Genomic DNA, 24,907 nt, shown 5'->3' on the forward strand with positions numbered 1-24,907 from the left:
AGTATACATTAATAGCTAGTTGATCAGCCTGTCCGGGATGTCCACCGTAAATCTCAAACTCATCTCTCTGGATATGAACTGCTAAATCATAATTCCTCTAACTCCAGGAGCCCTATACTTCCTCTCCAAGAAAGAAAGGAAAACACTAATACTCTCCTCAGGCCCAAGATGCAGTTTTCACATACAAATATTTTTTTGTACATGTATATCCATCAATACACGTGACCTGCAACCGTTTCTAAACACAATCGGTTAGTGTACTCTATTTAATACATGGAAGTACCTAACTCCAAATTTACTGATAAAATTTGTCTTTAGGATCCCAGGCCCCTGAGATGAAGGTAGAAGTTTGGAGCAAGGAAGACAACCGTGGTGGAGGAGGATCAGGTCAGGGAACAAACTGGACATGAAAAATTTGGTGTGGGCTGATGGGATACACCAAGGAGTGCTGCAGGAGCTGGTCTGTTATTGCAAGGCCATTCTCAATTATCTTTCAAGGGTCACAGTGATTGAGGGAGGTTTCTGAGGACTAGATAAAAGCACTCCTATCTTCAAGAAAAGAAAGAAGGAAGGTTTGAGGAACTACAGGCAAGTCAACCTCATTTTGATCTCTGGGAAGGTGATGTAGCAAATAATGCTGGAAACCATTCGCAAACACATGAATCCGAGAAGATACTCCACTTGGGAGTAGTCAGCATGGATTTATGAAGAGGAAATCATACCTGACCAACCTTTTGACACCACCTCCCATTCCATGCCCACAGACAAACTGATGAAGAATGGGTATGGTGAGATCAATGCAAAACTGGCTGAACTGCTGGGCTCAAAAGGTTGTGATCAGTGGCACAAAGTCCAGTTGGAAGCCAATAACTAGTGGTGCACCTAATGGGTCATACCAGAGCCAATACTGGCTTTTCATTAATGTCCTGGATGATGGGACAAGAGTGCGCCCTCAGCAGGTGTGCAGACTCTACAAAAGTGGGAGGAGTGGTTGTTGCACCAGATGGTTGTGCTGCAAATGCCAAGTCCTGCAACCTAGAGAGGAACAGGCCTATGCACCAGTACATGCAGAGGACTGACCAGCTGGAAAGCAGCTTTGCAGAAAAGGACCTGGAGGCCTTGGTGAAGGCACCTGCAGGCACCAAGCTGAACAGGAACCAGCAACATGCTACTATGACAAAAGTCTAACAGCCTCTTGGGCTGCATTAGGAAGAGTGTTTGCCGTCAGGTTGAGGGAGGTGATCCTTCCTCTCTAGTCAGCACTGTTAAGACACATTCAGTGTTGGGTCCAGTGCTGCACTCCAAGTGCAAGAGAGAAATTGATATACTGGCATGAGTCCAGCCGAAAGGTTCCCAAAGGAGATGGGGGGCTTGGAGCATTTGGCTTACAAGGACAGGCTAAGAGAGGTGGGAATGTGTAATCTGAAGAAGACAGGGGTGCCCACCAGGCTTGTGGGGTTTCCATCCTTGGAGATTCAAAATTCAGCTGGACACAGTCCTGGGCAACCTCCTCTAGCTGACCCTGCTTTGTGCAAGGGGTTGGATTAGATGAACTCTAGAGATGCCTTCTAATCTCAGCCATCCCACGATTCTGTGACATGGGTAGCAGCTTTCTCATTTTATTAAATCATCACCTTGCTCTGCTATTCAAGCAGGATACGCAAACACAATTTCAAACACATTCTTTGCTTATCCAGAAGGAATTCGTGCAACAGAGAAAATTCAAATGCTCATATACTCATATGCTATAAAAAGTTTACCTGTTTACAATCCTTCATTAGCTGTGTTTGAAGTGTTTTCAGCCTACTGTATTCTTCCATTATCTTGTGTAGAAGCGCATCCATACGTTCTTGCACAGCTAAATTACACAGATAACCAGGGACTTTAAAAAAAAAAGAAATCAAACATTTTACCAGAAATTTTAGAACAGTGAATTGTTCACAAGTTCTCCACTGAAGAGTTATCTGATAAATATTACATAATTATTGAAGCAAGTGAGGTCCCTTCCAAATTTTGCACGCATATATATATTTTTTTGGTCAAGCTGCTAGCTTCTTCTACAAAAGGAGGAGGGAAAAAACCAAACCAAACCAAAATACTTTTTTCACCAATTTCCACCATAATGAAGACAGCACAAGCAAATACTCATAATAAAAAATAAAGTGGTTCAGAACAGAGAGAAAATCTCTAAAGCAGCTATTTAGGCAGATTAATTAGCACCTGAACAAGAAATTGCACAATTGCTAGTCTGAAATACTTGAAATCAGTGGGGTTTTTTTAACCAGCATGATCGTACAATGTCATTACCTTGAGCTTGACTTCTGTGTATTGGTAATTCTACATTCAGTTTTTCTTGCACAGCAGCAGGTCTACGGAACATATCCTGTTCCATATCATCAGCTTCTACAGCAGCTGAAGAATGTTCATTCTGATTGTCACACAAAACCTGCAAAACAAATGAAACAAAGGAAAAAAGCGAATAATTTTTTATTAATTTATCAATCACAATTCACAAAGAAAACAAGAAAAACAGTGGCAGGAAAGTAATATTTTGTGAGTATTATCTTCTGTGGAAATGATGGCATAGATGTTCTGTTGAGTCATAAGAACCTAGACGGTCTTTAAGACTTCTGGTAAAAGAAACAGGTATAGAAAGACTTCCAGACAAAACAATGGCCTGCTCAGAGCACACAGGGCGATTCTTTAAATAAAGACTTTAGACTCCATATATTGACACCAAATTTAACTTAACGAAAGTAAAATTACAGTATCTGCAAAAGCTCAACATGGAAACATACAGACAGGCAGTATTCTATGCCAAAGACTCTCATTCAGCTGCTACTTTCTGTGAGCTGTCATGGAGTTCTGCTTAACCTCTCCTATGTTGGCTCTCAAGTATAAAAGTTCTACTATCCACTTTCCCAAAAAGGTATTGAAAAAAGTCCAGCAAAGGCGGAAAAAAACCCACCAAAACACCAAACCTAACCATTTGAAGTATTTAAGATTGGAAAACCATGACTTATAATGACTGATGAAAGTAGCTTAACTTATTCAGAAATACATTTAATAAGTAACTTGATTGCTGGTCAAGAAGTACCTGTAAGGACCATTGATTAGAATCATAGAATCATAGAATCTTCATGGTTGGAAAGGACCTTTGAGATTATCGAGTCCAACCATACACACACACAAAAAAAACAAACAAAAAAAACCCCCAAAACAAACAAACAAAAAAACCACCACAAACAGACAACCTACAATCTCTGCCACTAGAGCATGCCCTGAAGTGCCACATCTAGACGTTTCTTAAATACCTCTAGGGATGGTGACTCTACCACCTCCCTGGGCAGGCTGTTCCAGGGCCTGACCACTCTTTCAGTAAAGTAATTCCTCTGAATATCTAATCTAAACCTCCCCTGCCGCAACTTCAGACCATTTCCTCTGGTCCTGTCATTATTCACCTGGGAGAAGAGGCCAACACCCACCTCTCTACAGCCTCCTTTCAGGTAGTTGTAGAGGGCAATGAGGTCTCCCCTCAGCCTCCTCTTCTCCAAACTAAACATGCCCAGTTCCCTCAGCCTCTCCTCATATGACCTGGTCTCCAGAGCCCTCACCAGCCTGGTAGCTCTCCTCTGGACACGCTCCAGCACTTCAATGTCCCTCTTGTACAGAGGGGCCCAGAACTGAACACAGCACTCGAGGTGAGGCCTCACCAGTGCCGAGTACAGAGGCACGATCACTTCCCTGCTCCTGCTGGCCACGCTATTCCTGATACAAGCCAGAATGCTGTTGGCCCTCTTGGCCACCTGGGCACACTGCTGGCTCATGTTAAGCTGGCCGTCCACCAGCACCCCCAGGTCCTTTTCTGCCGGGCAGCTTTCCAGCCACTCTTCCCCAAGCCTGTAACGCTGCTTGGGGTTGTTGTGACCGAAATGCAGGACCCGGCACTTGGCCTTATTAAACCTCATACAATTAGCCTTGGCCCATCGATCCAGCCTGTCCAGGTCCCTCTGTAGAGCCTTCCTACACTTAAGCAGATCAACACTCCCACCTCGTTTGGTGTCGTCTGCAAACTTACTGAGGGTGCACTCAAATCCCCTCATACAGATCATTGATAAAGATATTAAACAAAACCGGCGACCAGCCACCAAGAGGATTTCACACCATTAATCACAACTCTTTGGGCACGGCCATTACCAGTAGTCTACAAAAAAAGATAAGGGAAAATAATATTATTGGTGGCAGATACCAGAATACAGTCTAAAAATAAGCTTGAATTTTTTACTATCATGTTCAGTTACTAAAAACAATATAGACAATAATTGTCTAAACAATTGTCAAAACCAACAATTTTGGTAGATTCTTAGGCACTTTTAAGTCTTTGAAAGATATGCTGTAGCTAAGAAAGAAATTACTATCTTATTGCAGATATACGAGAGTGATTTCCTTCATGTCAATATGTGTATGATATCAGACCACTGCTAAATCAACAACTTATAGCCAGAGACATACAGAAAGGAAAAAAAATACTTCCAAATCTTCCATAAGTAGATAGTATACTATAAGTAAGACAAACATTACATAGAAGAACAAAACTAGGTATAAGACCACAGAATTGTATGGACAAAGACACAAAAGAGTTCAGGAAAAAAAATACAAAATCCCTTGCAATGTTATTTTGGAAGATCAGGTTTAGCAGTCTCTATTTTGAGACCAATGCAAAGAGAAAAGCTACAAATAAAATCTGTTAAAAATTAGGTAGAAAAATATGATGACTCACTGTACACATAATTTTTCATTTTCAAAATTTCCATTTTAAAAAAGACTCTTTTTTAAGTCTTACCTGAGCAAGCCTAGAACATTCTTCAGTTACAGCTTCATTCAGCTTTTCTATAAGTCTTTGTGTAGATTTGACTTCATCATCTATGAATATAAATCATTCGTATTATTTTTAAAACACTAGATGCACAACATTTCAAAAGCCTAATTTCCTGCCTCGGTGAGACTGCCTCTTTAGTTCTTAAAAAGGCGTAGGTTTTTGTTCCCCTCTTTCTTGTTCCATCACATAGACAGATTCAATTATTATGGCAGAACTGCCCATTCAAGCGGAGTAAGTGATAAGAAACGGCTTTGTGTGTTAGTGAGATCTGGCAGGATTGAACTTTACAGAAACATACTGGAGAGCAAAGAACTTATGCCAAAAAATTACAGAAGGGCAAATCAAGAGATGACAGAAAAAGTAAGGAAAGAAAACCAGCATGGTAACACAAAAGCTCACTGAGGCAAAAAGCAGCAAAGAAGTAGTAGCAAAGAAACTTACTTACTTGTGGGCAGGGAGCCAACGCAGGAATTCAAAGAACAGAGAATGAAACAAGCCCCAAAACATTTTGCTGATGCATTTGCTTATTATTTCAGTAAGGAATACAACCTTATAGGTGAATCTATTATATAGTTCTTTACAATTAACTGATCTAATACACATAGCAAAACCTGAGTTTTAATACTTCCTATTCCTTCCCTTTTTTATATTATTACTACCTTTTCTGTGGTTTTTTAAGTACCCTGAGCATTAGACTATTTGTAATGGGTACATAATTTGGTACAAAACCACTTCGAAATGCTCTATAAAAACAATTTATTGGACAGCTACATGCACAAACTCTTGTGCTTATTTTCTTTTAAAGACACTGTTTTTCACATCAAGAGCTTCACTCCCATAATTCTGGTCAAGTTACCTGCTTGCTGAATTTTCAAGGTCTGGAGCTCCAGCTGATGCATTTTTTTAAGATCATTCATCTCTTGTAGATGTCTACGTACAAGCTCCTCTTTAAGACTGCAAAGTTCGCTTTCTTTTTCTGCTTTCAGGTACTCACGAACCTGGTCTACGTGAGCTGAATAAACCAGGGATAGGCAAATGCGCTGCGCTTCCATCTGTAGCTGTAAATCAGTCTTTGAATAAAAAGACACATTTTACAAGGAGTGAGAAACAAGCAAACAAAGCAGTCCATCTTTGCGAATTTCTGAAATTAATAATGTGTTGAATGGAATGCTGCATATATGGTATGCATTAGGTAAATTTAAACATACACAGTCTGGAAAACTGAATTGTAAAAAAAAAAAATAGTATGATGCTTCTTAAACTAAAAATCAAATTAAAATCAACAAAACTCAATAAGCTTCAGTTCCTATTTTGGAGCAATAAAAACCCAATGAATTTTACCCTGATGAAGTGAGAGCAATATCACTACCAACAGAGTAAGTTAAGAAAGTTCACTTCAAATACAGAAAAAAGACTGTATTATTAGCAGACCTTAAAAACATTCATTTCCAAGGGCTGTAGTTCTAGTCTGCTCTTTTGGGGATGTTATTGCTAAAGCAAAACATGCTTAGGATATGTCAATAATGAGCTATTTGGAGTCCAAGTTTGAAAAGGTTTTTAGACCTCTGGATCATAACAATTTTTCAGTTCTATGTCCAGAAACTGCAAGACCCTTAACACATCCTCATTAAAAAAATAAAATACATTGTACAGCTGTATCGCTTTTCTATATCTCACGACTGTTTCCAATGTGGCTTTGCTTGTGATTTTATTTCTTAGGACATGAATGAACTACAACACAACGTAAAACTAGGCAGTGGTGGTATTAGTTCACTGTTTGGGTTTTTTTCATGTTCTAAAAATCCACCTATCTAAAAAAATCATAGAAGACTGGTTAACATCTATTTCTACAGAAAACTTCTTGCAGATCCTTCTTGCAGCATGCTGTTCAACTTCATCACTGCATATAAATTTGAAGCCAGCACCACTTATGATTCCAGCACCTAATTAAATACTGGTAATTCAATATTCTAGCTAGTTTCTTGGCAAATAACAGTAATTGCCATAATACCTGCAATTGATTTACAATATCAAAAAAATACAAGCAAAATTTCTCCAGCAAAACACAGAGATTGGTTAGAATCACACAATATGCATAACTTCTGTACATTCACACCTTTCTCTTCTCATGCTCACATCCAGATACATTTCTTAAGAAGTCATAACCCCATATACACAAAAATTTTGATAATGGAAGATTAGTATTTCACAAGTTTGATAAAAGACAACTGAAGAAGTCAAGTGTTTCAGTATCTCTTTATATTGTTTGAATAAGCACTTGGAGAACTGAAAAACTAATCATAGATTAAAAAATTATGTCCTGAGTAAGTTTTCACCTCAAATAAGTAAGTTAAATGCCATATAAAAGTGTGAAGTGCTACAGATGTCTTCTCCTTACCTTTTGTTGTTGTTGCTGATTTAATTAAATTTAAGGGAAGAGTATTTCTTTCACTGAAAAAATAGCATCCTCACACACATTGACTCTGGTTATCATTCTGGTCATTCACGTAACCACTTTCAACCACCAGCCACACTGCTACACACTCATGACCATGCACCTGGACTTCAAAGCAGCTAATAGGAAAAATATGCTGCAAGTTTCCAAGTTCAAGCTCCTACAAATTTGCACAGGTAAATTATTTTCTATACTGCTCTATGTAACGTACCTGTTCTGATTTTAAGGCATCCACTTGCTGCTGAAGGTTATTATTTTCACTCTGTGTAATGGCTACTAACGATGTTTCATCTGTCAGCCTGTCTGTCATCCCATGCAAATGTTCTACATGAGACTGCTGTTCTGGTTTCAACATTTGTTGAACTTCCTCTCTTTTTGCTACCTCATGACTTCTACTTGAACCTAGATTTCCTCTTCCATTTATTCCTTCATCCACTGTATTCCTTGGACCAGGGGTTTTATTTCTACTTTCAGGTGCTGGAGCAGCAGTTGTTAGAGCTTTTCCTTTAGAGCATTTTGTCTTAGGGTTATTAGTACTACTATTTCCTCTCTCAGCGTGGCTAATCATGACTTCTAGTTCTTTACATTTTGCTAGAACTTGTTCTTTCTCATCTTTTAAGGATTTAACTTTTTCATTTAAATGACAAATTTCACTATGCTTTGACTTCAACTGTTCAGAGAGTTCAGAAAGTCTCAGGGATAATTCCAGTTTCTCACGCTGGGTAACCTCAAGCTTTTCCATAAGTTCTGTCGCATCTTTCTCTACAACTTCTCCAGTCTCAAATGTGTCTGCCCTGGACACCTTGATTTCTTTACTCCCTTCAAAACCAGAAGTTTTAGTTTTAAATAAAACTGGTCTATTGCTTTGCAAGTGGTGAAGTTTTTCACTCAAAACTTGGAGTTTGCTTTTATATTCAGCTTCCTGCTTATTCTTGTTCTCTTCTAACTCAGTTTTTGCCTTCAGAAGACTTGCACATTCTTTCTGCAGCTCTTTATAATTAGCTTCAAGCTTTTTCTCGGTGAATTCAAAGGCACTCTTCTGCCTTTCAGTATCCTCTTGGAGTTGACTGTTCTGGTTTTTAAGTTGCTCATTTTCAGTAATCAGCTTTTCTATTCTTTTTTGCAAGTCCAAAATTTCTGACTTAGAGCTAACACTGTTGTTCAAAATGACACTTTCTTCAGAGCTTACTAACACACTTTTTAATTTCTCTTCCAGAGTTTTGTTTTCCCCCTTAAGAAGGTTATTTTGTGTTTCAAGTTCTGAACATTTTTTTTGAAGACTATCTTCTCTCTCCCTCATCTGCTCCTGCATCAGCTCAGTTTTAAGCTGCAGCTCTTGAATTTCTTGTTCAAGAGTACCTTTTTCTTTTTCCTCTTGCCTAAGCTCTTCAATCTCCTTCTGCAGTTCATGGATTTGAAGTGTCATTTCTTCAGATTTAGAATTTACAATGGACTGCTGCAAATCTTTTAGGTTTGAAATCTCTAATATTAACTGATTTTGCTTTGTGATTAAGGTGTCTTTTTCATATTGCATGGCTTCTATCTTTCGGCTCATTGCATTTTGTACCTCATCTAACTGCTGTTTATGGTGCATATTCAAGTTATCTTTAAGGCTCTCCATGTTCACCATGTGCTCTTTTTGTAAGTTTTCTTTAAGTCTGGAAAGTTCCTCTTCATGACTAAACAGAAGCTTTGTTCTCAGTCTTTCTAATTCTGCTTCTTGAGATTCTGCCATCCTGTCCAAAACTGCATCCTTCTCCCTTTCTAGCATTTCAAGTTTTATTTTGTAATTTGTGACTTCTGCCTCATGTTTTAATTCCAATTCCTTCCTAAATTCAGAGGCAGAAGCCAGCTGAGTTTTTAAATCTTCAATCACAAATTGGTATTTTTCAGCTTCATTTAATCTACATTCCATATCCACTATAGTTTGTTTGGCTCTTTGAACCTGTTCTCTTGAAAAATTCAGTTCTTGGAAAAGATCTTCAATTTTAGTTTGCTGAAGAGACTTCTCTGCTGAAATTACTTCCATCTGTTGTGAAAATTCTTGCTTTATTTTTTCCCTTTCGTTATCAGCATCTTGCAATTTCACGTTCAATTCATTAATTTTAATATTCAATAATTGCATTTGTTCTTTATTAACATTCTCATTCAAACATAGACTTGAAGTTTTCTTCAATTCTACTTCTTGTTGCAAAAGACGCTGTTCTATTTCCATTGCATGTTGCTTAATTAATTCTTGCTTCATTTGTACAATCTGCTGGCCATGCATTTCATCTAATTCAGCCTGAAGTTGTGCCAGTCTCCTTTGTGTTTCTAATTCCATTCTTTGTACAATGTCAGCTTCAGACTGGCTGTCTTTATGACATCGTTTCTGCAATTCTTCCACGGTTCCCATTAATTGTTTTATTTCATCAGAACATTGTCTTTCTTTCTGTTTGTAGGTAGTAAGTTCAACTTTCATATTACTTATCTCCTGGTTCTTTACTGAAATCTGTTCTTTCAATTCTTCAAGTAATTTACCGACATCTGATAATTTTTCCTTAAGCTGAAATGAATGTTTTTCTTCTTCTCCAAGTTTTGCTTCCAGCTCTTCAATTAATGCTTCTTTTTCTTGTAGTTTACTCAAATCTTCTCCCTCATTTTTGTGCTTTTCCTTTAAAAAATTAGCAAAACCATGTTCTTATTTTTAGTTCATTATCTGAACATATAAGAACATTTATAGACTTAGCTATTTAAACACAATGCCTTTCTTTAGAAGGCTAGTGAACATTTCTAAAAACTAAATATAAATTATCTGTTGACCTCATTTGGAGGTAATCTGTACCTTTGGAACAAGTGACAATCCCTGTCCCCCTCCCTACATCACACACCACACCACCCCTACCGCCCAAAAAAAAAACAGTTGCATTTTTTGGAAGTTGTGCTCTGATACTTCAAAAAAATATATTTGGTGCAGTCTACTGAAAACTTTGTCTCTTGTTACATTTAATGACATTTAATTTTTTTAGGTACTTTTAAGATGTATTTTCCATGAAGGATAATTAAAAAAAAAAAACATACATGAAGAAAAGAATTCATTCTTTCCTTAAGATAGAAAAAATTGTTCTAGCAGGTTATTTTAGTATTTTTTCTCATAACAAAATAATGTCATTTAATGACGGCATTCTAATATACAGTATAGTTTCATAATTTGTCATAAGTATTTCTGCAGTTTTTTAAAACATGATACATAGTACCAACATAAAAATTTCAGTTTTAAATTATACATGTATTATGTGTTAGTTAACAGATGCAGTTTTAAAAACTTAATATCTTTGTATGCATTAGATGCAGCACACTCATAATCTGTGCTTTGGCCTTTAAATTTCAAAGGAACTACAAAATCCTGAAAAGAAAAGAGATTAGGAAAAGAGATCTTCGTAGCAAGGAACATACCATTTCATATGTTGTGATTTTGTCTTGAAGACGTGCAATCTGCACTTCAAATTCTTCATTCTTTGTTTGGTAACTCTTCAGCAGACATTCTTGTTCTTCCAGCTGTTGCTGCTGTGAAAGAATCTGTTGCTTGGCTTGCAATAAATCAGCAGCTGTGCAACTATGGCTGGTGTTCCTTAGGGCTTCACTTGCCTGCAACTTGAATGTTAAAAAAATAAAACCTAAAATATACCAAGTTTTTCAGAAACAGCTTGCACTACAGAAAGTGATCTTTACTTTCTTCTTCCATATCAGAAGCCCAAAGTCTATCACAAAAGTTTATAAGTTATTTTAGGAGGAACTGAAATATCCTTATTCTTTTGAGATGGCCAACCAATAAAAAGTATTTAATATTAAATTGTTTTATGGTGAACAAGCACAGGACAGCAGTGTCTCAGAAACATTTCTAAGTAGTAAAATGAATTAGTTGTAATTACTGTCCCCTAAATCAGATTTTTAATAATAAAAACTCAGGCTTCAGAATATAATCCGCCTGAAGCTCAAAAAAAGCTATATAAAGTTCTCAAACAGCACAAAATACTACAATATTCAACTACGACACTGTAAACTGTAGCCACACACAGATTAACAGTGTCCATGGCACCTCAGTCACCAGTGCTTTTTACAACAAATGCTTCTCTGAAACTTAACTTTGTTATTTAAATTACCTTCTAATAACACTACAAGAGGGAGGTTTTACCCAAAAATATAGGAATGACTGGAACATGAAATGGTGGCCCATTAAAGTTGATGGCTGTCTGTTCTGATTTCAAAGGCAACAGGTTGGATTTCAGCCCAAAGCTCTGACAACTAATTACAAAACTGTTTTTCCCTAAGATAACTGCCATCATCCAGCATTTATCAGAAGCTACCACCACATACTAGGGAAGGAAACAGACTAATCTTTATTATTTTGTAGTGAATTAGTACAATAAACCAGGTACTATAATGATAATTATAGGGCTGGTAAAGTGACTGCTGATCTATACCAAGAGACCAATTCTTCAAAAACGCACAAAAATTTATGTGTTTCTGCAGGAAGTAGCCATTGATGGACCCTCCAAAGTGGCACCAATTTTCAAATCCAAAGAATTATTGATAGCACTGTAACTTACATGCTGAAACTGAATTTGTAGCTTTTGACTTTGTTCAGTAAGCTCTAAGAACTCCCTCATAGTTTCATCCTTTTCTTTCCGTGCCTGCTGTAGGTTAGTAGTGAGCTGAGTGATAATGTCATCTCTTTTTTTGATAGCAGCTTCAAATTCTTGCAGCTATGAAAGATAAAATGTAAACTATTAGTGCACATCAAAGCTACAGACAAAAAAGAAAAATAAAAATTGCTTATTCTAGTTTAGGAGGAATACGTCTTCCCTAACATCTCCATTTAAAAGATGTCACACGGACCCACTGGAGCATTTATGTTTTCACAAACTCTATTTGTAAATACTTCAGAAACAGATTTTTTCCTCTCATTTAACAATATATGACCTCTCAAGGAATCCTTACCAAGGAATAAAATCTGAACCTTTAAGAAGGTTAATTAGTTAAATATATAAACTGCTTTTAAACTAGAAAGCACAGCCACATAAACAAACCATCATAAAGGAAGCCAGTGTCTATTTATAGTGTTTCAGCAATTTTATACAACTACTCATGTCCACACACTTTTCTCACAATAAATGCAAATTATATCATTTCTCACTGCAAGTGCAATAAATTGCATTCATCATACTAAAAGCATATAACAGATACCATGCAGTATCCTATATTGTGAATTCAGAGAAATTATTCGTAACTACATGAGAAAATCAGCTCAAGCTGCAAAACTGATACAGTGTATTTAATAGATGAGTCTTTTGTAATTTGTAATGATGAAGAAATGATAGAAGTACAGAAAAAAAAATCCTTTGTAAGTGTTTTACTTTTTGTAGGATTACACTCAGGAAGCCAAAAATTCTACAATATTAAGTGGGACTATTTTCATGTGCAATTATATAAATAGAAATGTTACTCACTCTAAAGTCACTTTGTCAATTTTAACTCATTCAAGACTAGTGGAACTTTCATCTCTACGTATTGCAAATTTCTTAATCCATCAATCATCTTCTCTGTTTTGTTTACAATGCTCCCAAAAAGAAGCCTCTCCAGGTTATATGCTGAGTCTTGAAGTAAAATTGTAATACTTCCAGATAAAGCTACCGATTTAGAGAACAGGGACATCAGTGGGACATAAAACCAGAAGTCCCTTAAACAAGCCAAACTATGCAAAGAATTTGAGGAAATTCTTTAAGTTCTTTACAGAACACTGCAGTGAACTCCTACTTTAAAGCATGGACGCAGTGGAAATACTAGATTTTTGTTATAATAGAGAAAATTAGGAACAGGATCAGATACTTAAGTATCATATCTTTCCTTTTGCATCTGTTCAATGAAATTGAGTAACTAAATTTATCTGTTCTGATCCACACATTGTTATACGATAACTTTCATTTTTTTTTTATTCAATCCTTTTCTTTAACAAACAGGCAGAACTAAAGCACACGACATTATCTTCTGCACTCCCCTTTTACAATTCTTTTCTTTCTTCTGAAAAATAAACCATATGCATTTCTCAACTGACATATTATGCACTGTACCACTATCATACAAAAATATGCTGCAACTATTAAAATATTATTGTACCACGGTCTGCTTTGTTTTAATATATTTTTAATTTATTTTAAAAATAGTAATCATAGCCATTTAAAAAATGCAAACATTTTCACTTTCATCTTTTTGAGGAAAAACTAACAGTAGTGACAATTGTGAGAAACTGAAAATTATGCTTATGCTCTTTATTATGCTATAATTATGACTATTCTGTTTAGCACAACAGATACAAGACACAGTAATTAGAAGATAAGTTTGACTTAAAATGCTACACCAGGGATTCAGTAACAAACAAAGGAATGATAAACCACTTCCTCCAGGGCAACCACTTAAACATCTCTAGTACGGTGGAAAACATGACAACCATTTTCACGGATAAAATACAAATGAAACATAAAAAATTATAATTGTGCAATAATAATGAAGGTGAAAATCATTGAATATTAGAACAATTTTGGTATTCTGTAGTACTTTGCAAAAAAAACCCAGAAAAAAACACAACGATGTGACCTGAATCCAAATTAAAAGAGACAGATAAGTATGAAGCATGACAAAGCACTGACTTCAGTGCATTGCACCACTTGCTTAAACTGGAAGAATAAGTGTTTACTAGCTTTTACTTTAAAACCTAACTTTAAATTCCAGGGGTATTTCTTAAGTAAGAAATACTTCCCTGTAATACCAAGTTATTAGATGTTTGTTAAAACTTCCTGTAACAGTTGCTTTCTATTTCAGACTGCGAAGTCTGACATACAAACACTTTTTTAGTTCAAGGATCAAGTCAGTTATATCATTCCTTAGGAAGTAAAACCTGAGGTTTTTTGACCTTGGAGGAACAGGAAGGTATTCAAGAAATGCAGTCTTTGTACAACTAGAGAAGAATTAGGGCTTTTCTTGAAGAAAACTGTCTTTCTATTCCTGATCTGAAGAAAGTCACTGTGAAGAAGACTGGAAGTTTAGTCACAAAATACAGAATAAAGAGACACACAATGGAAATGCCATTCAAAGAAACAAAGCGCATGGTATGTGACTGAAAGAAATTACGTGCAATTCTATACCACACACTGACTGCATTCTGAACAGCTGCCATTAAGTGCAAACTCTTTCAGGTGATGCTCTGCATTTTCGCATGTACCCGAGTAGCAAGTAGAAAGCAACATAAGGTAATTATACCTGTTGCAATCCTTCTGTACCATATGCTGCCCTCATTTCTTCTAGCTCTCTGTTTAGCTCTTCAATCTCTTGCTGTTTCCCAGCCAATTCATTCTCCATCACCTCTAGCTGCATGTGAGAGTGCTGCATTCCATGCTCAGAACAAATCTCTCCAACTCCAAATTCTTCTTCCTAAATCAATCCAAGTTCCTTAACATGCCGGTTTTTTATGCTTTATCACAGTAAGTAAACTCTAACATCAAATTCTGTATCAAATACCACTTTAGTACATTATCATACAATACAGCATCGAAGATCTTATTGCCATGGTAACCTCCCTTGTTAGTATAATTCACACCTCAAAAGCATAAAGCATTTCTGCAAGTTCTGCTTTATAATCTTAGCCTTAATAGCAGTAGTAAATTGTTTTGCATTTCAAGTTTAACAATATGCTATATTAATATATAACAAACAACGCAGATGCAGAGGACAGCATGCAAAATAAAGTATTAGGCAGCAACATAGTTTTTGTTCAAAACAAATTGTTCAAGGTTTTTAGTATTGACCATTAGTATTATGATTCAATTTGCAATACTGTACCCTGATTAAGTCTGCAGGTATAGCTGTTCTTGTCACAAAACTGCAACCGTTTACCTGTATAAAGACAATTTCTAAATACATTATTATTTGAAATAAAGCTTGATTTCTATTTTCATTTGAATCTTATGTGACGACTCCTGCAGACCCACGGGAATTTTTATGCTACAAAAATTTATTTCATTTGAAATACAAAATAGCTTTATGTATAGTAAATTGCATCAAAGTAAGCATAGGTAACACTTAAAACACATAAAATTGCAGTAATAGATAGTACTGTCTAAAAACAAAAACCATATTATGAATTTAAATATCTAGAGAAAACAAAGGAATTCAGATTTAAAGGTCAATGCAAAGCTTTATACTTTAAATAATTAAAATGCAGTACTATTGTTTTTTAAATTATATGTTTAATATTTCTATATATTACTAAATGCAGTTATGCTTTCTAAAAGATATTTATACACCCCAAAATTTAGTATTTCTGAAAGTCACCAATCTCTCAATAGTGCAAGAAAAGCAGTAACATAGACTCTCATCCTAAATTTGAAGGAATTTCTTAAGATTGAAAAAGAGAAGAAATTACACATTTAACATAAGGCATTTGAAAAAAATGCTCTTTCACTCACCTAACACTGCAACCCTTTTCAGCTTCTATGAGAATTTTGATTCTACACACTGTGCAAACCAATAATGATGAATCTCCAAAAGGCATGCACAAGCCAAAGTAGCAGTTATAGTTATTTATAATCCAAACAAGAATATGCTGCGTGCTTGTGAGCAAGCATAACAGACAGGCAGGCTTTTAAAACAGCAGACCAATGATTTAAAATGAGAAAGCAAGAACAGATGTATTTCCCCTCAGAGCTGTTTATTAGATCAGAGCCTGAAACAAAAATAATGGTACTGGGGACGGAAAGGCATTTCAGACCCAAACACTCAAAAAATGAAGCTATACTACTCAGGCGTCTGCCATAGTCGAGATCAGGGCTTATTTACAAAGGACTATCATGCCTGAGGAAATCAATAAGTTACCCGACATAGAAGTACACTGTTATAAGCGAGATCAATACAATCGTCAAGCTTGTATTAAGAGAATGAATATACCTGCATTAGACAAGAATCTGCAGAGCTGACACAGTGCTCTTTCAATTCTTGACTTTCTCAGTAAAAAGGAAGACAGACACCACAGAGAGATTACTCCCTTGTTTTAGAAAGAATAAAGAAAACTGCAGCAAACAGCAGTTCAGGCAATTCACAGAGGCACTGCACATCGCTTGTGTATTGCCAGATGTTCACTCTATATTCAGACATACACATGCCTACACAGTGCCTGGCACCAATGGCTTCATTCACATTTTGGAGCATGTCCCAGATTAACAACACTAGTACTTTAATAGAAACTCTATTATCAAACTCTTCTTTTCCTTTTTTAAATCCCATTTTATTTAGGCTTAATTGATAAAGACATAGTGTATGATTCCTGTAATCCACCATAGCGGACACACTTCTATTCCTGTGAAGCATTTCTGTGTGCAACAATCAAAGACTCTTAGATGCTTTATAACAAGAGCTACTAGGAAAGACACAAAAGCCTTATCTCATTAGATGTTCCAGACTCCTTAGCAGCTGAAATTTCTACAAAAGACCTTTTACTTATAAAAGGGATTTTGCTATCTATAGACATTCAAAGCAAGTGTCTGGAACTTGGGGAATCCCGCCTCATTTCACAGGAGACTCGCTCTTAAATGTCACAGAAGTGAACCACAACAACCACTCTCTTCCTCATCCAATACCTTCTCCTTACAAATGCTTTATGCTTTCTGATAAAGTGCCAGTTGAAACATGACAAGAGACCAGACTACGCTGTAATCTATGGATTAGATGAGGGTGCTGTGCCGACGGGAGCCTCGTGAGCAGCCTGATGACCTCTGGCATGACAGAGATTCTGCTGTGTCAGAGCAGACAGACAGTTGGGGCTGAGTTATTACCTTCAAAATATCTTAATTCAGAAAGAATTTTTCACTCATCTGCAATATATGAAGACTGTAGTCCAAATACCAACTTCAGTGTTAACAGATGTCTACACAAGCCCCATTGGACTTCTGTGTTTTGTCTCTTTCTATGGTTTACCTATACAGAGATCTTCTGCAAGTCCATAAATACTACTGATGTAGACTCTTATAATTTCCTCTTTTAAAGCTTTGCAGTTCACCTTTAACGCTGAAATGTCCTTATGCCTTAACGCCTTATGATGTCCTTAGTGACATACCCCAGCAAACAATTAAACATTTAAAGAAACAATCACACCACATAGCATTTTAAGACAATGGATGGAAGGAGTAACAAGAGCTCTGGATATAACTGCATAAACAAATAACCACAAAGTAAGAAAAAAATAAATTTTGTAACACATTAGCCACTCAGAAGCAACTGTCTCGGTGAACAAAAGACCGGAAAAAGGTGAAGGTTATGGAAGTCCCTCAAAAGACTTTCTGTCTGATTTTTCTTCCTTGCTTGTATTTTCAAAATAATTCACAGAAACAGTATTTACTAATATAAGTTAAACTCTAATTTGTAGTCTATTGGCTAAAAATAAAGATATAATATATACTGCATCAGTAAACACATATGCTCAAGACAAATGAAAGGAATCTTCTTTCAGAGAAACACAAGGAAAATCAACTTCCACCACTGAATTAAGGCAGCGATTCACGACAATCGCCACCAGAGGTCAGGATTAAATTTATGAAATGACTGTACCCCTTTTCATGTTCCTTAGACCTTGGAAGACCTGAAATTGTACCTCAGGAATTGCGGTAAAAATATGTAATGTGTAACTATTATAACATTAACGCCAGTAATACAGATATTTCCCTTTATAAATAGCTAACTTGTGCTCAGCATAAATCAATACATACTCTTCAATCACTGAAAATTGTAGAAAATATTTTAATGCATGAAAATAATATAACATATTACAGACTGGCAAGCAGACTTCAGATTAAAAAAGTTCTTTGATTTGGTAGTAGAAACATACAGAAGTACCTGGAATGGATTAATCAATTTATCTCATGTTTTCATTTCCCCCCCCCTTTTCTTTTACATTTCGGACATCTGATTCCTTCACAAAAATTAATACTTAGACCTCCAACATTGCTTGTCAGTGTTCTTAGCTTCTCCTCAATTTTATAGTTATGTCACAATCGACTATATGAAACTTAGCTAAAATTAGCAATTAGGGCAACTTGGGAAAATGAACTTCAGTTGTGTATATTTTTATACTTCATCACAAACTGAAAATGGTTTTCGTTTATGAAAATAATTACCATCATATAACTAAGATTAATAACTTCTGAAGGATAACAATTGATGGCTTTTTAAAATATCATGGCTTAATACATTTTTCTATATGCTAATAGCACGCAACAGGAGATTTCTTTATGTAGTGGTTAAGGCTGAGGTATAGAATTTCATTACCACTTAAAAAAACCCAAAACTTTGTAGACATCATACTAACCATCTTTTCAGAGGTACACTTTCCAAGTTGGGAAGAGAGCCAATAAGAGGAAAAAAAAATATCAGGTGGAACAGTCTTTCAGTGATGCCATAAAATTGAGGCATATGGAAAATATATGGGGGCAACTTTACCTTACACAGTTATAAAAAACCAAAAAATTCTAACTGTTGGAAAAAGCTTAACTTCCCTTAGTTTTGAGTTTAGACCATAAGCTTAAATTAAATGATAGTGGTGAATAGCTATTTAAGACTATTCTGGCAGGTCTCATTCTTACTCGAACTGAATAATTTGTTACAAAAGGCAAGATGGCCATATGAAGGATTTATCAGTCTTCACTTTGGCTCCTACCTTTGATAGCATAGGTGTTTAGAGAGGTGGCAGAACAAAGCTGAACAAGAGACTGTGTTTACAATAAAATTCCTTCCAGACAATTATTCTTATATAAACATTCACTGGTTCCTTCGACTTCGCTTAGACAACTGTACAGGCTTATAATTGTGTCTTACAAGTCTTTTAAAGAGGGAAATACTCATCAGTGAATTTTATCCAATTCCTCAAGAGAAAGGGCTGAAGGATTAAAAACATCTGACTCATTTTACCAACTACAACAAAACAAATAATGTATGAACTATTTAATTTTGGAGCATGACAGCCTTAATTTCAACATAATTTCTGACAAAAAACACTCAAAAGAAGACAGATATTCTAAACAATGAGGGAAAATATGGATGAACAGGCCTATGTTTTCTACAAATGTACAGTTTCTTAACATTCCAAAAAGGAGGTCATGTACCTGAAAAAAAGGTGAGCTCGAGATTTCATACAACTTCATAATTACACTGTTACAAAGAAAATTTAACTGATTCTCATCTTCAGCTGAAAAGGCTTCAGATTGCTTTCTTTGCAAGGTGACCATGAACGTAAGTAGTGTTTTTAATAATAAAAGTAACATTACAGCTGACATGAAACATATTGAAAATTCAGTTCCTAAAATATACACATTCCTAAATGTGTTGTTTCCTCGTTGGAGATACCAACCAACTGTAATGAACAGGAATTAAAAAGAGGTTATTAAGATAGCAACTTTCACCACTTGAGTTCGTTGTTCACCAGATCCAGTATCGTGTTATTATTCACAAGTTCTGTGTTGCCTACTTACATCTTTGAAAATAATTCTGGTGGAGGTAAAAGGTCTTTTTGCAGGAATGAGAGCAAGAAGTGCCTAGAAATGCATGTCATTGCATTTTTGAGGAAATCAGCAATTTTGAGGAAATCTGCAATTTTTTAAAAGGCACATTCATAAGGCAGCTTGGCTGTAATTCTATTGTCTTTACTATCTGAAAAATTGCTCCCTAATATACTCTGTAGGCACCTACAGAAATCTTTGAAGAATGAAGGGTAAAGTTAAGTATTCAGATGTGAAAATTCATTTTACAACGAGGGCTTTGAATTGAACTGATACTAACAACAAAACACTAAAAATCAGAACATAGCCACAATTATCATGGAGCATTATGCCAGATCTCTTCTGTATTCTGTCTCCTTATGCAAAGATGTATTTTCTAGAGCTTTTGCAATCGGTCTCCAACATTGCTTCCTACAGCCTCAGAAGTGATCAAAATTTCTTAGTCGTATTTCATTATATAGGTAATACCTCTCACTTGTAAAAACACGTGAACATCAACGCTGTTGTCAACTGTTTTCAAGGGTTCATTCTTCACATACTGCATATTCCATCTCATAGTAATCACATACCATGGTGATGTATATTCTAAAAAGGTGCAGTAAGCTCACAGCAGTTGTTCAAAAATGTGTTTGCTACACTCTCAATGGCAAACTGTGTGCACTTACTGCCCTATCACCATACCATGAATAAAGCAAAGTCAGATTCTTTTCGTTCTTTGTTGCTTTAATTCCTTGGACAAAATAAAACGCATTTTACCTATCAAAAATACTAAAACTTTAAACTGATTTTTTTTTCACCAGGTAGAGTTTGTTTCAACCCCTTGCACCTATCTCTCCATAAAAATCTTTTTTCTTTCTTCCATTTACAACACTCCCCAGCAGCTGGACCGGAATCTTCAATTCCAAAAGTGCCAGTCTCAGACATTTTTTTTAAGTTTGCATCACAAAAAACATGCCATAAGAACACTCACGATTGAATAGACCAAGGGTCCATATGGTTCAGTATTCTGTATTTGAAAGTAGCCAATAATGAACGTGAGGGAACGTTTTCCCTGTAATCCCAAGTTACTTCTCCCAACACTCCAGAAGAAAGTGAGTGGGCTTATGAACAAGGATAAGAGGGAAAAGTGGGAGAGAAAGAGTCAAACTGGGGAAGAGAGGGACAGCAAAAGAATTCAACTGGAAAGGCTGAGACCAAATCTATGGAGAAAACCGTAACTGAGATTTGATGAGACGGGTTGGAAAGAAAAGCGACCGCTTTCATCTAGGACACATTGTCTGGTGTGTATATTCCCTTAGGCTTCACAATAAGCAGCTATAATACTAGTATGGAACAAATAGTTACTCTAAGGCATAGTCACCTTCTCTTAGAAAAGGTTTAATCAAGAGAGGAACAAAGTATCCTACACCAAATTGACTTCAGCAACTGAGACTCCTTTGATTACTCCATCCCCTCTTACTTTGTCACCAAGCTTAAAATTCTGGGGTGTGTTTTGCAGAAGCATTTAGCACAGAGATCTCCAAAACGAAACCCACACTGTCACCAGAGAAAGCAATTGAGACATGAAAAATTCATTTCTTTTTAACTAGAAACAATATTTACTCAGATATTCCATGGCTATTTCCTGCAAGCATGTTCGTGACCCACATTTACTCATGAGGTAGTTTATTCTTTAAAAACATAAGGAACTGTTTTATTGGCAAGACCAAACTTCCATATATGCTACTACCCTTCAACATGACAGAGATGAGTAGTAGATGCCAATGTGTGATGCGCTGACCCCAGACAGCAGCTAAGCCCTGCCCCCCCAGTCACTCGCTCCCCCCATCAGCAGGATGGAGGAGAGAACTGAAAAGGCAAAAGCAAGAAAAATTCATGGACTGAGATAAAGACAGCTTAATAAGTGAAAGAAAACAAAACAAAACTCCCAAACAGCAAGCAAAGGCAATCACTCACCACCTTCCACCAGCAGACTGACGCCCAGCCAGTCGCTGAGCAACGGCTGCTTTGGAACTCATTAAAACATAATCAACTTGTTAAATAGTTTCCCACAGAAAATTAGCAGAAATTATGCACAGCCACAACTCCAACGGCAACATGAAGCATTAATACCACCGTAACGATGACATTGTTACAAGAGTTCATATATCTACTGCATTATTGATTATAGTAGCCATCCCATTATGTAGTTGACATAATGCTTGCTTTAATGGTACATTAATCATACCAGTAATGACATGCAACAGCTTTGTCTACAATATCATGTCTGCTCTTTCTTTCCTTCTCGCTTTGAAAAACAATGCACAGCATTGCAGTAAACGTGAAAAAAAAAAAGTTGAAAGAAGAGTTAGGAAAAGCGTTACTTCAGTCTTACCTCAGAACTGTAATCTTCTACTGTGGTGGAAATTTCACTTTCCGGCTAAAATAAAATATTAAAATATTTACAATGATGGCACTCTAAAAATATCAAACAAGATATTTTCCATCTGTTTCTGAGAATGTAGACAGTATTCAAAAATATTAAGCTATACATTAATTTGATTAGAATATATATATATAGCAAAAGCCACTTTAAATCCCAGCTTTAAAAAAGAAAAAGTTACTTTGTTGTTCAACTATGATTATGGAAACATTATAATTACATGACAAAGTCTGCTAATGAAAATACAACCTACACGTACATAATAATATTTTGGAAATGTAAGTTATAATTTTTTGTTGCGTGTTTTTTGTTTGTTTGTTTTTTAAGTAATAAGGAATACCAAGAAAAGGAGTTTTCTCTGATAGATCAATTTTACCTAATTAGAAGCTTTGCTGGTTTAAGAACATAATCATATATAGAATGTCATTTTCATACACGCAAGACTTTTGATGTTGACTAGAATTTCAAAACAAGCACTAATATTCTCCTTCAGCTTCCATGGAAACCAAGGGAAGGTAAAAGTGATCAGGAAGAACAAGGACAAAGACTCAAATCTTGTGATCTAATGAATTAGAGCAATTAAAGGAACAAAGCCTTAACAAACCAAGCACAAACATGCCATGGAAGATGCACGAATTAAACACAGAGTATCTTGATGAACTATACACAATATACCAGGTTTGAGAATCAAGATGTTAGTAGGAAAATATGCAAAATATCCAAATTGTCTATAGAAGATGCACTATTGGGGAATAAGTAAGTACACTTTTGAACTCGAAAAGTGTAATTTTGAGATAAAACTACTTTACCAAAAATGACGGGTACATAATAGGGCTTTTTCAAAATTCACTTAACTCATTAGCCAGCCTCACAATAAATCAGTCTCCATTTTACATTGAATTCTGTCAGGCTTATTTTCAAAGGAACATACTCAGTTTTGCATTAATAGACATAACTAAATTTGGAACTGTCAACTGTGGTTTGTTTTGTATTTTTTTAAAGGAAATCTGCCACTCAGACCTACTGGAGCTCTAGTTTTTACAATCCCAACATCATCGATTCTACATATTTCAAATCCAATATGTAGCCCCACAATGTAATTAATCTAAAAAAAAAAAAGGGTATTATTTTATGTACAGAGTGCAAAAAACTAACTTAAAATCTGAATGTGGAAGCTAAAATTCATACAGTACATATGATTTTAAAAATTAAAAAGGTCCACCTTAAAAAGAAGCCACAAACTGAAACAAAATTATGTTTTAAAATTATAGGGTGACAGAAGTGTTCCTGCTGTGGAATATACAATTAGTACTTAACAATATTTAATTTTAAAAATAAATATATGCTTATTTATATTATATACACTTATATGTACATTTGTATACATATGCATACACACACAAATTTTACATATTGTTTGTAGTCTAGGTCTTTGGTTTAGGACAAAGTCCTCTGGAAGGAATAAAATCAGGGGAAACCACACTGTTACTTATTTTCATAATACAGATAAGAAATGTATGGACATACCATCCTACAATTTTTCATGGTTAGTTCCAATTCAGAAGACTTCACAAGGAAAGATTAGAAGTATTCCTATAGAAGCTCAGAAGTATTCCTATAAATTTACATATTTAATTAGATCTAACGACTCTTGAAGTTCTTTATAGTGCATGAAACGCAGACACTTCTCCAACATGCAAAAAACAAAGACAAGTAGTCTTGATTTCTTACATAGTTTTTCCTTGCAATGCTTTTAATTATACAAACAGCCCCTTGTTTATAAGAAAGATGATAAATGAATGTTTAAATCCTGGAACAAGCTCAAACCTAGTAGATAATCACAGTAGAAGGCAAAAAACTTTTAGATTGAAGATTACGCTAGAGTAAGAAAATATGAATTCTCAAAGGAAGGTGATTACTGAAAATAATTTTCTAATTTTTTATCATAATTTGGTCCGATGAGAGATTTTAAAAAAGGAATATATTGCTGGCCCTTTATGAATACCAATCTAAAGTTAAAAAAAAAATCTAAATTTAAAAAACAAATTATCAAAAAACACATAGTGCTCCATCAGTTCAGGTGTGCAATATCCTTTAGCAGCATAAATGATCTTTCCAAAATATCTCCTTCGATCCTGCATCTAGATAGTTTTTTGCCTGTTAAGTCCAATTATTTTTGCCAAGGGATTTATTGAAAATAAGTACAGAAAGATGGCCAAATGAACTCATTAAATAGATCTGTCTTCTGTGCTAAGGGGTTCATCCAAACCCTGCTAAAACTCAGTTAAAAAGATTTACATCCTACGAGCTCACACATTAGACTCCAACACTGTAAGACTTAATGCTATTCTTTTGCTGTCAGAATCAATAACATTACAAGTAGTCAACATTTTATGGGCACTCATCTTGCCCTCCAAGCAGCTCTGTTCTGATCCTAAGACCGGACCAACTTTATTTCAAAATCCAGTTCCTTTCATTATTAAGCCACCCGTTCTGTACGCTTCAATTCTTCTTTGGTCAACAGAAGTAACTAGGTTTTACACAGCTCATCTGTCTGAACCACAGGGGTCCAG

The 24,907-nt window shown here is 35.7% G+C and overlaps 1 protein-coding gene across 8 annotated transcripts in view; it reads right to left on the reverse strand.

The window, feature by feature from the left end:
- AKAP9 (A-kinase anchoring protein 9) overlaps positions 1-24,907 on the reverse strand; it is a 121,232-nt gene that overhangs the window by 61,890 nt on the left and 34,435 nt on the right. For 4 of the 8 annotated variants that reach the window (XM_054189348.1, XM_054189344.1, XM_054189345.1 and 1 more), the window contains exons 3-12: positions 22,287-22,331; positions 15,210-15,263; positions 14,631-14,801; positions 11,924-12,079; positions 10,770-10,967; positions 7,546-9,987; positions 5,736-5,949; positions 4,844-4,923; positions 2,308-2,446; positions 1,761-1,882 (exon numbers count right to left, since the gene is read on the reverse strand). In XM_054189348.1, coding sequence (XP_054045323.1) covers positions 1,761-1,882; positions 2,308-2,446; positions 4,844-4,923; positions 5,736-5,949; positions 7,546-9,987; positions 10,770-10,967; positions 11,924-12,079; positions 14,631-14,801; positions 15,210-15,263; positions 22,287-22,331 — 3,621 coding nt within the window. The remainder of the gene's footprint in view (positions 1-1,760; positions 1,883-2,307; positions 2,447-4,843; positions 4,924-5,735; positions 5,950-7,545; positions 9,988-10,769; positions 10,968-11,923; positions 12,080-14,630; positions 14,802-15,209; positions 15,264-22,286; positions 22,332-24,907) is intronic. The other 4 variants (XM_054189347.1, XM_054189351.1, XM_054189349.1 and 1 more) reach the window with 4 other exon arrangements.

This window comes from Rissa tridactyla, chromosome 2 (assembly GCF_028500815.1).
Source record: "Rissa tridactyla isolate bRisTri1 chromosome 2, bRisTri1.patW.cur.20221130, whole genome shotgun sequence".
NCBI classification, from domain to species: Eukaryota; Metazoa; Chordata; class Aves; order Charadriiformes; family Laridae; genus Rissa; species Rissa tridactyla.